The sequence below is a fragment of the Entelurus aequoreus genome, linkage group LG16, assembly GCF_033978785.1.
Source record: "Entelurus aequoreus isolate RoL-2023_Sb linkage group LG16, RoL_Eaeq_v1.1, whole genome shotgun sequence".
Classification (NCBI taxonomy): domain Eukaryota; kingdom Metazoa; phylum Chordata; class Actinopteri; order Syngnathiformes; family Syngnathidae; genus Entelurus; species Entelurus aequoreus.
This window is the reverse complement of record NC_084746.1, coordinates 15,832,614-15,848,069: the sequence shown is the minus strand read 5'-3', so window position 1 is coordinate 15,848,069 and position 15,456 is coordinate 15,832,614. Positions and strand designations below refer to the sequence as shown.

The 15,456-nt window shown below is 45.4% G+C and overlaps 1 protein-coding gene across 1 annotated transcript in view; it reads right to left on the bottom strand.

The window, feature by feature from the left end:
• Positions 1-581: 581 nt before the first annotated feature.
• The window catches only part of LOC133630637 (uncharacterized), a 95,000-nt gene continuing 80,125 nt past the window's right edge, over positions 582-15,456 (bottom strand). The window contains exons 11-14 of the mRNA XM_062022241.1: positions 14,760-15,008; positions 14,151-14,322; positions 6,981-7,022; positions 582-805 (exon numbers count right to left, since the gene is read on the bottom strand). Of these exons, the coding sequence (XP_061878225.1) occupies positions 704-805; positions 6,981-7,022; positions 14,151-14,322; positions 14,760-15,008 (565 nt within the window). The 3' untranslated portion in view covers positions 582-703. The remainder of the gene's footprint in view (positions 806-6,980; positions 7,023-14,150; positions 14,323-14,759; positions 15,009-15,456) is intronic.

Genomic DNA, 15,456 nt, shown 5'->3' with positions numbered 1-15,456 from the left:
GTAAATATTCCATATTGTTATGAAGGTGTCTGTTACAACATTATATATATACTTGCAGTGTGTATATTGTACATATTACATATTGTTATGAAGGTGTGTGTTACTACATTATATATATACTTGCAGTGTGTATATTGTACATATTACATATTGTTATGAAGGTGTGTGTTACTACATTATATATATACTTGCAGTGTGTATATTGTACATATTACATATTGTTATGGTGTGTGTTACTACATTATATATATACTTGCAGTGTGTATATTGTACATATTACATATTGTTATGAAGGTGTCTGTTACTACATTATAAATACTTGCAGTGTGTATATTGTACATATTACATATTGTTATGAAGATGTGTGTTACTACATTATATATATACTTGCAGTGTGTATATTGTACATATTACATATTGTTATGAAGGTGTCTGTTACTACATTACTACATATATATACTAACATGGCCTTTGGTTGAGTCTAAGTCATCAATCATGTTTACATTGTTTTGTATGTAAACATTTGCTTAAATATAAAAACGATTCTAACTACGAACTGTGTTCAAGAACCACTATAATTTATTAAAATAAACGTACTATAGTCACCAACTGGGACGCATCATATTTTTAAAGGCCACTGAAATGAGCAAAGTCCAGAATATTAAAGTAAGAGTCATAAGTGGATTTTTCAAAATATGACACGCTAACAAAGACCTCGGTCAAAGTTCTTCACCATCCGCTTGACGTGAAATAGTTTTTGCCGGAGTTCTTTGCTCTCCTTTTTCTTGGCTTGATATCCAGGCGCCTAGAAGAGACATGGACTCTATCAATAAAACAGTTTAGTTAACAAACATTAGGGCTAAAAATAGAATTGTAAAAAATATATCGATCACAACGGTAAGAGGGAGCTGGAAAACCAACTAACTGTCGGTGTTCTGGCGTGACATGCTCCCCATTGGAATACAGAGATGTAATTGCACATTAAATGAATACCATATTTTCCGGACCATAGGGCGCATTAAAGGAGTCACAACATTATTATGATTTTTTTCTAAATGTAAAAGACTTCCTTGTGGTCTACATAACATGTAATGGTGGTTCTTTGGTCAAAATGTTGCATAGATGATGTTTTACACATCATCTTCAAGTCGCTTTCTGACAGTCGCTTCAGGATGCGCCGTTTTGTGGGCGGTCTTATTTACGTGGCTCACCTTCGACAGCGTCTTCTCCCCGTCATTTTTGTTGTAGCGGTGTAGCGTGCAAGGACGGGAGTGGAAGAAGTGTCAAAAGATGGAGCTAACTGTTTTAATGACATTCACACTTTACTTCAATCAATAACGGAGCAACATCTCCTCATCCGGAAACAACAAATGTGTCCCGTGAAAAAACGTCCGACCGGAACTCTCTAATAACTAAAGTTCCTTGGGTGAATAATGTAAAGTCACTACACCGGTATGTTTTAGCGCTTTCATGGCGAGTTTACTGACAGATATAAGTAAGAATTTTAAACTACTTTATATTGGAAATGGCAACAGTGGAGGATGAATGTCCCATAACAAAAAGATATAGAAAAAGAAGAAGCTTATCGACTACGGTGTCGGCAAAGGCGGACTTGTGCAATTTTTCAGGATTTATGCAGATCCTAAATACAGATCAGCAGGTACCAGAAGGTAAGAAAAGTTGCTTTTGCATAATATTGTGAAACAAAACACCAGATAATATGTCTTACCTTATACACACACCATAATAATACTCCTATGTTGAAGCACAGTACAATCCATCAAGCGGTGCGGCTTCATAGCTCACCAAAGTCGTACTAAAATATTTTGATAGATTTTTGAGCGCCGTGTGTAATGTTCTATATTTTCAATGGAACATATAAAATGTCTCCTCTCTGAGCTGCCACCTTACCGTGGTAGAGGAGTTTACGTGTCCCAATGATCCTAGGAGCTATGTTGTCCGGGGGCTATATGCCCCCTGGTAGGGTCTCCCAAGACAAACTGGTCATAGGTGAGGGATCAGACAAAGAGCAGCTCGAAGACCTCAATGAAAAATAAAAACTATGGACCCAGATTTCCCTCGCCCGGACGCGGGTCACCGGGGCCCCCTTCTGGAGCCAGGCCCGGAGGTGGGGCACGATGGCGAGCGCCTGTCCCCCTCCAAAGGGCTCACCACCCATAGCAGGGGTCATAGAGGTCGGGTGCGATATGAGCTGGGCGGCAGCCGAAGGCAGGGCACTTGGCGGTCCGATCCTCGGCTACAGAAGCTAGCTCTTGGGACGTGGAACGTCACCTCGCTGGGGGGGAAGGAGCCTGAGCTAGTGCGCGAGGTGGAGAAGTTCCGACTAGACATAGTCAAACTCACTTCGACGCACAGCAAGGGCTCTGGAACCAGTTCTCTCGAGAGGGGCTGGACTCTCTTCTACTCTGGCGTTGCCGGCAGTGAGAGGCGACGGGCTGGGGTGGCAATTCTTGTTGCCCCCCGGCTCAGAGCCTGTATGTTGGAGTTCAACCCGGTGGACGAGAGGGTAGCTTCCCTCCGCCTTCGGGTGGGGGAACGGGTCCTGACTGTGGTTTGCGCTTACGCGCCAAACCGCAGCTCAAAGTACCCACCCTTTTTGGATTCACTCGAGGGAGTACTTGAGAGTGCTCCCCCGGGTGATTCCCTCCGGAAGCGGAAGTGGCGCTGCCTCTGAGCAGCGACACGCAAAAGTAGTCGCTCTGTTGTTTGTCCTTTTTTTTTTTTTTCATTTTGTTTTATTCTGTTTGTCATGTGCGATCAACTGTTTTGTGTTATCATTATGAGCTAATGAGCGCACGGGCTTTGCGGCCGAGCGGCTCTAATGAGCGGAGCTCTGAATGGCGTTGCCCGAGGGACAGTCACAGCTGAGAACTGACAGCGTGTGTAGCGGCCAGCAGCCCCACCCACTGCAATACAGCCGTGACTTTTTGATCCGCTGTAGAGGCTCAAAAGTCGGGACCTTACCAGCTGGCATTCCGCCGGAGATCTGCAAACCAGGAGTCCGAGACGGGAGGCGGGCGGCGGCACGTATGAGGAAGCCGCGCACGGTGCTGCGAGGAGCGGTCTCGACAAGGAAGCGAGGGCGGAGAGGAGTGCGACAGCGGCTTCGCCGACTTGGATTACGCCGCTTACCCCTTCCCTCCATCATCCTCAGTAACGCACAATCACTGAGAAATAAAGTAGACGAGCTTCAAGCTCATGTAAAGTGCATATCCGAATACAAGAACGCTTGTGTGATTGCACTAACAGAGACGTGGTTAAAGGATCACGACTTGAACCAGGACCTGGAAATCACTGGTTTCGGGCAGCCTTTTCGGCTCGACAGAGACGCACAGCTGACAGGTAAAACACTGGGAGGAGGCGTGTGCTTGTATGTGAACCCGGCCTGGTGCAAGACTGTCATGGTGCGGGAAACTATATGTTGCCCCGACATTGAACTTTTAAGTGTTTCACTGCGGCCGTTTTATTTACCGCGAGAAATCCCACAGCTGTTCATGACAGTTGTCTACATCCACCCCAGAGCTAATATGGGAGAGGCAACATCTACTATTGTTAAACTTGTGCACCGTCTTCAAAGTATCAGCCCCGAAGCCCCCCATTTTCTATTGGGGGATTTTAATTTATGTAGCCTTAAGAAGTCCCTAGGTCACTTTTACCAGTATGTAACCTGCCCAACTAGGCATGGAAAAATTCTGGACCTGTGCTATGGCACCATAAAAGGCGCTTACAAATCCTATGGACTAGCACCATTAGGCTCATCTGATCACAACAGCATCATTCTGGCCCCTGTGTATAAACCGGCCCTCAAGAGAGGAAAAGTGGAGTGCAAGGAGGTGGCTGTGTGGACCGAAGGCTCTATTCGTGAACTAAATAAATGGTTGCTATGACAGCACCAATTGGGATGTTTTTAAAGACTCTTGTAAGGACTTGAACGATCTGAGTGATACGGTGACAAGTTATATTAAATTTTGTGAGGAAATTATTATCCCTTGGAAGATAATTAAAGCATACCCAAATAATAAGCCATGGGTTAGCAAATCCCTTAAAAATTCCTTAAACTTGAAAAAGTTGGCTTTTTATCAGGGTGATATTGGAAAACAAAGAGAAGCTCACAAGCTGGTCAAAAAAGAGATGAAAATGGCCAAGCTACAGTATAAAGATAAGGTAGAGGAGGAACTAAAAAATGGTAGTTCACGCTCTGCTTGGAGGGGAATTAAGTCCATGGTCGGAATGCAAGACTCCAAAAAAGGTCTGTCTAACCCCCACAAGCCTGATTCTGTACTAGCAGAGGAGTTAAACCAGTTCTATTTGAGATTTGATTCTCATGATTTCAGTAATGAACTATCTGAATTCAGAGGTGCCCCTGTGAGCAGTCAGATTCAGATTAATGAAATGGATGTCTGGAGAACATTTGAGCAGACAAATGTGAGGAAAAGCCAGGGGCCTGACTGCATTAGTGGTAAACTACTTAAAGAATGTGGTCCGCCGCCTCAGGAAGGGGAAGCAGTGCACTATCAACACCGTGTATGGTGAGGATGGTGTTCTGCTGACCTCGACTGCGGATTATGTGGATCGGTGGAGGGAATACTTCGAAGACCTCCTCAATCCCACCAACACGTCTTCCTATTAGGAAGCAGTGCCTGGGGAATCTGTGGTGGGCTCTCCTATTTCTGGGGCTGAGGTTGCTGAGGTAGTTAAAAAGCTCCTCGGTGGCAAGGCCCCGGGGGTGGATGAGATCCGGCCGGAGTTCCTTAAGGCTCTGGATGCTGTGGGGCTGTCTTGGTTGACAAGACTCTGCAGCATCGCATGGACATCGGGGGCGGTACCTCTGGATTGGCAGACCGGGGTGGTGGTTCCTCTCTTTAAGAAGGGGAACCGGAGGGTGTGTTCTAACTATCGTGGGAACACACTCCTCAGCCTTCCCGGTAAGGTCTATTCAGGTGTGCTGGAGAGGAGGCTACGCCGGATAGTCGAACCTCGGATTCAGGAGGAACAGTGTGGTTTTCGTCCTGGTCGTGGAACTGTGGACCAGCTCTATACTCTCGGCAGGGTCCTTGAGGGTGCATGGGAGTTTGCCCAACCAGTCTACATGTGTTTTGTGGACTTGGAGAAGGCATTCGACCGTGTCCCTCGGGAAGTCCTGTGGGGAGTGCTCAGAGAGTATGGGGTATCGGACTGTCTGATTGTGGTGGTCCGCTCCCTGTATGATCAGTGCCAGAGTTTGGTCCGCATTGCCGGCAGTAAGTCGGACACGTTTCCAGTGAGGGTTGGACTCCGCCAAGGCTGCCCTTTGTCACCGATTCTGTTCATAACTTTTATGGACAGAATTTCTAGGCGCAGTCAAGGCGTTGAGGGGATCTGGTTTGGTGGCTGCAGGATTAGGTCTCTGCTTTTTGCAGATGATGTGGTCCTGATGGCTTCATCTGGCCAGGATCTTCAGCTCTCGCTGGATCGGTTCGCAGCTGAGTGTGAAGCGACTGGGATGAGAATCAGCACCTCCAAGTCCGAATCCATGGTTCTCGCCCGGAAAAGGGTGGAGTGCCATCTCCGGGTTGCGGAGGAGACCCTGCCCCAAGTGGAGGAGTTCAAGTACCTCGGAGTCTTGTTCACGAGTGAGGGAAGAGTGGATCGTGAGATCGACAGGCGGATCGGTGCGGCGTCTTCAGTAATGCGGACGCTGTACCGATCCGTTGTGGTGAAGAAGGAGCTGAGCCGGAAGGCAAAGCTCTCAATTTACCGGTCGATCTACGTTCCCATCCTCACCTATGGTCATGAGCTTTGGGTTATGACCGAAAGGACAAGATCCCGGGTACAAGCGGCCGAAATGAGTTTCCTCCGCCGGGTGGCGGTGCTCTCCCTTAGAGATAGGGTGAGAAGCTCTGCCATCCGGGGGGAGCTCAAAGTAAAGCCGCTGCTCCTCCACATCGAGAGGAGCCAGATGAGGTGGTTCGGGCATCTGGTCAGGATGCCACCCGAACGCCTCCCTAGGGAGGTGTTTAGGGCACGTCCGACCGGTAAGAGGCCACGGGGAAGACCCAGGACACGTTGGGAAGACTATGTCTCCCGGCTGGCCTGGGAACCCCTCAGGATCCCCCGGGAGGAGCTGGACGAAGTGGCTGGGGAGAGGGAAGTCTGGGCTTCCCTGCTTAAGCTGCTGCCCCCGCGACCCGACCTCAGATAAGCGGAAGAAGATGGATGGATGGATGGCATATAAAATGTTGGTGTTGTTTACCTGAGTCATATTGCCATCATATTGCGGTCTATGGAGTGTATCTCTTATGTGTGACTGCCATCTACTGGTCACACTTATCATTACACCATGTACCAAATAAAATTTCTTCGAGGTTGGTAAGTAAAACCTGAATTATTCCGTTCATTAGGCGCACCGGGTTATAAGGCGCACTGTCGAGTTTTGAGGGGGAAAAAATGATTTTAAGTGCGCCTTATAGTCCGGAAAATACAGTAATTGCACATTAAATGAATATTTCATGTTATTCCATTTGTTTTATTAAACTACGCTATATTTTTGTCATTTAATATATACAAATGCACTAATGTATGTGTTATTGGGTTATGGTTTCATGACAAGATGTCCAAAATCAAGCGCCGCAATGCATCCTGGGAGCCTTTTCGGTTTCCCAGCAAAAAAACCCATAACCTAATAAATCCTTAATTTGATGGTTTGTAGAGTGAAACATGTCTATTAAAGAACAAAACACAAAAGTATAGCGTAATTTAGTGTCAGGGTTAAACTCATGAGAGATTCCTTCAAAGGAGCATGTCTCGTCAGAACACCGCCAAATAATTCAATCCAACAGATTTTTTTTTTCTTTCTTTTAACAAATACGTACAAAACTGCCAAAACTTTGACCTCGCTTTCTCCGACCTACGCTACGAGGTTATTGTCTGTCAGAAAAATAAAGATGTAAATGCATCACCTGCACATTTTTCATACTCACCCTTTGGAGATCTTTCAGTCTGTTGTATTCATCGGCCACACCCTGACAAAGACATACACATACATTTATAATTAATGGGAAACAAATATTGAAAGCGTTTTGTCAGAATAATTGTATATAAGTTATCACACAACTTTGTGTTCCATTGAGTTCAGGTCCCCTGCGAGAAGACAAAAGATGTCTTTCATCTTATCAAGCAAAAGGCTTGTAAAACTCCACTGTGTGCGATGGGATGCGACATGGAGGTGTCGGTTTCTTTGATCTATTGACAGCCACAGGAAGACCTTGTCCTGACCCGAGATCTACAAAGCGGAGAGGGAGCAGACCTGACACAGCTCCAGGCACCTTTTCTTTGAACTGTTTATGACCGAGTGCAACAGCTGTTTACCACCCCCCTCCCTTTAGAAACAGCTGCAGCTATGTAATCAGAAAAGGCCCAAATAAAAGAGGATGCGTGGAACTCCCTCGTCAGAGCGTGGTGGGAGACTGTTCGAATTTGCAGCCCAGACGTTTCTCCTCATGAGCTAAATTGAATCCTGTCTCTGTTTGATTTCCTTTGCTTCTTGTCTTGTCTAATAGATGTCATCTGTGTTTGAACCTGACACGTTTAAACTTGCACCAATTTAAACAGCTAAACACAAATAAGAGTACAAATGGACACTACAGTATTTATTAACATCTTCTTAAAGATTGTACACGTTGCAAATATTTGTCATTCACAACAGGGGTTGGATGTATTTTGTTGCAACTGTATTTCAGGTAATTTAACAAGAAATGCATGATTGCAGACCACCGAAATGTATCCCACTGGGCAACTTCTGGATTCTGCAGTGTTGTTGGCAGTAATAAGCTACATGGAGCTAAGCTACTTGGCTTAACTACATTTCCCAGGAGCTTGGCAGTAGCTTAGCTACTTTTTTAACGAGTTGCAAATCCTGTAGCTTAGCTACTTTTAGAGCCATGTAGTGAGGTAACTTACATCAAAGCTACAGGCTACAAAAAGAGAAAATGGACGATGGAATCCAGACAAAAAAAAAGAAATATGTATAAAATCCAATGAGCTGGATGAATGAGAACATCCATACATACGGAGAACATCCATGATGTTCCTATGATGAGTCACAATTGGCTAAGGTTAGGGCCAAACATGAAGGACTGGCCAATCAGAGGCAAGATAAGGCGGGTCATTGGAACCATAAAGACTGACGAGGGAGTCAGAGACAGAGGGACGCTTCAAGCTGACCACTCGAAAAAAAAAAAAACGTCAAGAGGAATTCTCTCCCACAGATGAGATTTTTCCTTTAGTGATGAAGATGACGTGCTGGAACCCACAATAATGCGTGTCCTTGGCCATATTTAGACACATGTATGTCTTTAGAGAAAACAATGGTCAAAACTTTAGTTTTTAGTTGTTTACTCTGTCAACCAAAATCATAAGTGTTCTCTTCATCTAAGATGTGGAACACAAATGTAAGAACACACATTGAGGTGACTTCATGAAAAGTTTTACTGCACATAACCATTAGCAACTGGTCCCAAACTACACACAAGTCTTTGTATTTTGTCAAGATATAGATAGATTATGTTTTTTTTTACTGTAGGTAGAGAACATGAATAACATTATGGGGGTGGGCCAAAGAAAAGGCAAACTAAATAAATAGATAGAGTGGGGTGTGGGGACCCCTAGAGGTAGTTGTAGGGTGTCCCCAGCTAAATGACAGATAGTTAATAGTAATATTTGTACACTTACATGAACATTGATATTATACATGTGGACCATAGATAGAAATGTTGTTCAATGTAGCTTTGATGTAGCTAGCTACTTTTGCCCTGTAGCTCTTAGTGTAGCTTGCCACAATTCTCCGGGGATAGCTTCCCCTGTAGCTTAGTTACATTTAAGGGAGAGTAACTTGTAGCTTAGTTACATTTAATGGAGAGCAACTTGTAGCTTAGCTACATTTAATGGAGAGTAACTTGTAGCTTAGCTACATTTATTGGAGAGTAACTTGTAGTTTAGCTACATTTAATGGAGAGTAACTTGTAGCTCAGCTACATTTAATGGAGAGTAACTTGTAAGTCGTACTAAAACATTTTGACGGATATGTAATGTGTAATGTTCCACAAAACCAGTCAAGTTGCCACGTTGTGTAAATGGTAAATAAGAACAGAATAAATTGGTTTGCAAATCCTTTCCAACCTATATGCAACTGAAATAGACTGCAAAGACAAGATACTTAACGTTCGAACCGGAAAACTTTGTTATTTTATTTACTTTATTTATTTTTCGGACAGATTTTTAAGCGCCATGTGTAACGTTCTATATTTTCAATGAAACATTAAAAGTTTTAGTGTTGCTTGCTTACGGGTAATTGCAAGCGTCATTTATTGAACAGGCGTCAACCTGCAGTCCACACGTGTCTCTAATGTGTAGGGATGATGTTCGAAACCGGTTCTCCCGGTTGTTCGATAAGAAAATAACTGATTCCATGGACTCAAATCCCTTTTTGAGAACTGGTTCCCTTTATCGAGGCCACTATAGTAAAGAAAAACAGTTGGTTCTTTATTCGAATTCTTGGGAACGAATCCCGTCCCACAGGAAATGCCCTGTGGAACATCACAGGAAATGACATAGCTCAGTCTAATGACTGAGCTAAGTTATTTCCTGTGATGTCACACAAGCAGCAACAACAATGGACCGGAAAAAACGCCTCAAGGCATAGCTTCATTTTACAAAAAAATATGACGAGGAAACGGTAATATGCAGTTATTGCCAGGCTTCGCTCTCATGTAAGGGGGGAAGTACAACAAGCATGTTGAAACATGTTCAGGCCGTACATAACCTGAATGTTCGAGAACCGCGTCGGACAGAGATGACGAAGCGCGCCCCTCTTCCTCTGCTTCAAACTTGCAGCCCCAGCTCCAGTGATAGTGGCGGTGAGTAACTAACGTTAACTGTTGCCGGTTAATTTCCATATTTGCTCACTTGTAGCCTTTAGGCTAAAATAAGGTTACCTCTTATGTCAACCAGGACTGCAGTAATGTTAGCTCGGCTAACGTTACCTAAGCATAGTCAGTGGCTAACGGTAACGTTAACGTTAGCCTTTTTGTATGTGTCTGATAACGTTAACGGTATCTTGTACCTACACCACTCCAGAGTTAGCAGGTCTGTCTAATAAACTAGTGCTTTCTTTCTTTCTTTAGTTTATTTCGTGCATGAACACACTTACAGCATAATACATCACAGTTTCATATCATTTCACTTTACATCATGTCCGAAGTAAAGCTTATTTAATCCTACCCCTTTCCCACTTCAGAGCGTTTACAAATATATACATCATTTACTGACCTTTTTATAATAAAATAACATCTGTGAATTAGTATATACAACAGTTGTGTAATAGGTAATTAATTAATTCAGTCATTATTAATATACTGAGATGAAGAATATCTTATTTTCAATAGGGTTGAAAGTATTTCTCATAATTCTTCTTTGTACTTTGTAAGCACTATTCATTTGAACAACTGTCATGTCTGTTCATGTTTTTGTTTTGGCCATGTGTTTGTTTTTTGGACTCTTTTTAGTTCCTGGTTGCACTTCCTTGTTTGGTATGGTTTCCATGGTCACCCATTAGTTTTCACCTGTCATGTCACGCACCTGTTTCACGTTTTGAGTCACGCACCTGTTGTTAATCATGTCTGTTATTTAAGTCTTTCTTTCTGTTCACTCGTTCTGCGTTCATGTCTTTGTCACATCGGTTCATGTCCCTTGCTGAACAAGTAAGTTTTCATAGTCCACGTCATAGCTTCTGCTCAGTAGCAGCTTCATTTGTGTTTTTGGCACGCTTGCCTTTTTGCTTTATTGTTTGCTTTTTTTGATGGTAGTTTGAGTGATTTATGTTGAATAAATCCAAGCTCACCTTCACGCTGTTGTCCGGAGCCGTTTTTTTGCATTGGAAGAACAACCCCGCAGCCAGCTGCGACCCCCCCACGTGACAGTATGAACGCAGCAGACGTTCTTCCGCAGACGGGCCATGACGAGGTGATGGAGACGCGCTGGCGAAGATGGAGGCCACCCAGAAAGGCTTCTTTTCGCCAGCATGGCGCGTCGTTCCCCCAGGATCCTCCCCCGGACAACAAGATTCCCCAACCAGCCCTGTCTTCCTCGCTGCCGCAGGAGACCCGTGCTGATGACGTCATCCCGCACACTGGTGATGACGTCAGAGACCAAGACTTTTTTTTAGATTCCATTTACGCCCTCTGTCAGCCGCCCACTAAGGACTTTGTTTAAAAAAATAATCCTTTTGAGAAAATTTTTTCAAAATTTAGATTTTTTTCAGACCCAGTCTAAAGTGGGGGTGGTGAATAGACATTTTGGACAATTTAATGGGGAGGATTCTGCCCCCCTCCTGACCATCCTCCACCCACCCCTAAAGAAGATGCCAGACCGCAGGGAGCGTGTCTGGTATCCGCTCCTTGAGGGGGGGGCCGGGGCCGGGAGCTGTGTTGGTGGGGTGGCTCAGCTGCACCCAACCAGGCAGCAACCTCCATCCCGGCCGCCACCACCAGTCCGTCACCATGCCAAGCCACAGCCCCCAGCTAGGCCACCTGCACCACGTCAAGTTCCGCGCGGCCAAGCTCCGGTTCCAGCTCCACGCGGCCAAGCTCCGGTTCCAGCTCCACGCGGCCAAGCTCCGGTTCCAGCTCCACGCTGCCAAGCTCCGGTTCCAGCTCCACGCTGCCAAGCTCCACGCTACCAAGACCAAGACCAAGACCCAGGCCAAGACCAAGACCCACGCCAAGACCAAGACCAAGACCCACGCCAAGACCAAGACCAAGACCCACGCCAAGACCAAGACCAAGACCAAGACCCACGCCGCCAAGACCAAGACCCACGCCGCCAAGACCAAGACCCACGCCGCCAAGACCAAGACCCAAGCCGCCAAGACCAAGACCCAAGCCGCCAAGACCAAGACCCAAGCCGCCAAGACCAGGACCCACGCTGCCAGGACCAGGACCCACGCTGCCAAGACCAGGACCCACGCTGCCAGGACACGCCACACCAAGCTTTTCCGCCCGACGCACCACGCCAAGCTTCGTCATCTGCTACTTCCACGCCTGCCACGACGACGAAGCGCCTGCCTTCTCGTCTGCCACGGATGTGGCCGCTGCCTGGTCGTCCGCCACGCCGGGTGCGCCCACCTTCTTGTCGGCCACGGGTGTGGCCCTTCCCGGGTCGTCCACCTCGCCTGTGGCGGCGGCGTTCCACTCGCCGCCGCCACATGACTATGCCTCGGTGGATTCGGGGCCACTTGGCCTGGCGACCCACCGCCATGTCCCCCTCCCGCCCTCCCATGACTCTTGATCCTGTTTTGTGTTTTGTTTTTTGGACATCTGGGATCTGTCCGTAAGGGGGGGGGGTTCTGTCATGTCTGTTCATGTTTTTGTTTTGGCCATGTGTTTGTTTTTTGGACTCTTTTTAGTTCCTGGTTGCACTTCCTTGTTTGGTTTGGTTTCCATGGTCACCCATTAGTTTTCACCTGTCATGTCACGCACCTGTTTCACGTTTTGAGTCACGCACCTGTTAATCATGTCTGTTATTTAAGTCTTTCTTTCTGTTCATGTCTTTGTCACATCGGTTCATGTCCCTTGCTGAACAAGTAAGTTTTCATAGTCCACGTCATAGCTTCTGCTCAGTAGCAGCTTCATTTGTGTTTTTGGCACGCTTGCCTTTTTGCTTTATTGTTTGCTTTTTTTGATGGTAGTTTGAGTGATTTATGTTGAATAAATCCAAGCTCACCTTCACGCTGTCGTCCGGAGCCGTTTTTTGCATTGGAAGAACAACCCCGCAGCCAGCTGCGACCCCCCCACGTGACAACAACCTCTTAAAGTGGATCATATCAGTACAATGTTTAACTTCATTACTTAATCCAGTCCATCATTTAATTCCACATACTAATGCTAAAGACTTAATAACAGACACCCTAGTCTTCACATTCAGCTAATTTCCCCCCTAATTCTATGCTGTGTCTGTCCCTCATTTTCCCTCCAGGACAAGGACATGCAGTCATTCCTGGAGGAGGCCACTGATGGACCCCAGAAGGTTTAGATACAGACTGGAGGAGGATGTCGTCAAACCTATCTGTGTGTCCAAGCTAGTTCCACACCAAGTGAACGTGTTTTTTCCACCGTTAGCGACACAATTAGCGAAGAGCGGGTCAGACTTCATCCTGAAAAAGCAGACATGCAAAATTTTTGGAAGAAGAATTATTGATTGATGACAGTGGTGTTCTTAGTGTCATAGTGTGTGTAGTTAGTATGTTCCAATAGCAGCAGAAGTGCACTTTTTGGAGAGCTGTATTATTTTGAGTTTTCTGCCCAAGGGACTGATTTTATTTAACACTATATTAATATTTATACACCTATAGTGATCACAGAGACAGGTTGTTTTTGTGTTACTGTATATATTTGTTTTTCTGAAAAATCCCGCTTAATATACTATTGGTAACAACAGTCAATATTTTTATTTTGTTAGCGGGGTAACAGTTAATATTTATTTATTTATTATTATTTTTGTTTTCTTATAAAATAAAAGTGAGCCTTTGGTAAACCAAATATTGTGTGTTTTTTTCCATATACAACAACCTATCTGGATTCGATAAGAGAATCGATAAGGAATCGGTCCAATAAGAGGATTCGATAATCGGCTCGAACTCGATAATTTCTTATCAAACAACATCCCTACTTATGCATGACTGCCATCTACTGGTCACCATGTACCAAAACCAGAAGTAATACAAATTTAAGGCGCACTGTCCAGTTTAGGGAAAATGAAATGATTTTATGTGCACCTTATAGTCTGAAAAATCTGGTATATCAGTTTTTCAAAATGTGATGGGCACCAGGGTGGCGCATGTGTGTTGTCACTGTGCTTGTGTGGGTTCACTCCAGCTCCTCTGGTGACATGTGTTTGGTCAATTGGCCATAGGTGTCTGGCTGGTTGTCTATACGAGCCAAGTTACTGACAGCTGACCAGTCCAGCCTGTACCAGCTGGGATAGACTCCAGTCTGAGTGGGGACTAAGTCCTGGGAACTTTTAGCTCGAGAGAGCAGCAATTAAAAGGCCAATAACTACATTCAAAGGGCTACACTAGCCAAACCTTCTCCTCCTACCTGGTACTTTACAGAGCCTTTTTGCAGGGAGTCCAGCTCCCGGCTCAGCTCGTGACTCCGGTCACTTATGTCGTCCATTTCTTGGCAGAGAATTTTATAACGAGCCCTGGCGGAGTCAAACTCTCTCTTGTACCGCCGGCGCTGCTGGTCGGAGATGATCTCTGGGTAGCGTCTAAAACGGAGGAGAGAAGATAATGAACGTTGGCACAATTTAAAAAAACATGAGCACAAACAAGCATGAAATATTCATTAATACATTTTTTTTTTTTTTTTTTTTTTTACAAACTGTTAATGACTATTTTTGTTGCTTGCAGCTGTTGGTGTACTTTGAAAATACTTCAATGTTCTGTATTCCATGCAACTAAAGGGACGTAGGACCACACAAGCAGACAATTCAGAGTTTCCAGTTGAGGTACCACGCATGGTTTTGGACTCTGGGACTAATAAAACACAACAAGACTACACAAAAGAACCATTATCATCAAACGTGATGTGGGGTCACCATGGCAACAACGGTAACACTATCCCCTTTTTCAAGGCGATGCACCAGGAAATGTTGCGTTGTTTTGTTTTTCCTGATGAAATGACGACAGTCCCTCAATAGCCCACCTGTAGAGGTCCTGGTCTTGGTCCAGCTCACACGCGGTGGCTCCTCCGCTGGTGTAGCCTGTTTCATATTGGGACTCCACCGTCTCCGGTGCGGCACGTTCATGCTCTCTGTTGTGCCTCTGAGCAAGCGGAGGCGAAGGAGGTTTCCTGCTGCTCTCAGCATCATCTGAGGAGCTGCTGCAAACTGCCGGCCGGCTGTTTTGGTGGCCGTGCTCAGCCTCTTGGCGCTTCCGGCCGACAGCATGAGCGCTGCAAAAAATATACAACACAGACTCTTGGTGCGGACGTTACTGACACATTTTACTACATGCTTCCAGCTCTATACTCTCGGCAGGGTCCTTGAGGGTGCATGGGAGTTTGCCCAACCAGTCTACATGTGCTTTGTGGACTTGGAGAAGGCATTCGACCGTGTCTCTCGGGAAGTCCTGTGGGGAGTGCTCAGAGAGTATGGGGTATCGGACTGTCTGATTGTGGCGGTCCGCTCCCTGTACGATCAGTGTCAGAGCTTGGTCCGCATTGCCGGCAGTAAGTCGGACACGTTTCCTGTAAGGGTTGGACTCCGCCAAGGCTGCCCTTTGTCACCGATTCTGTTCATAACTGGTTTTTCAGCAATTGAACATGCAAAAATTAGAAGAAAAGCCGCATTTAAAGATGTTTTAGTGTTTAAAGAATTAAAAAATTATCAAAAGAGTTGACA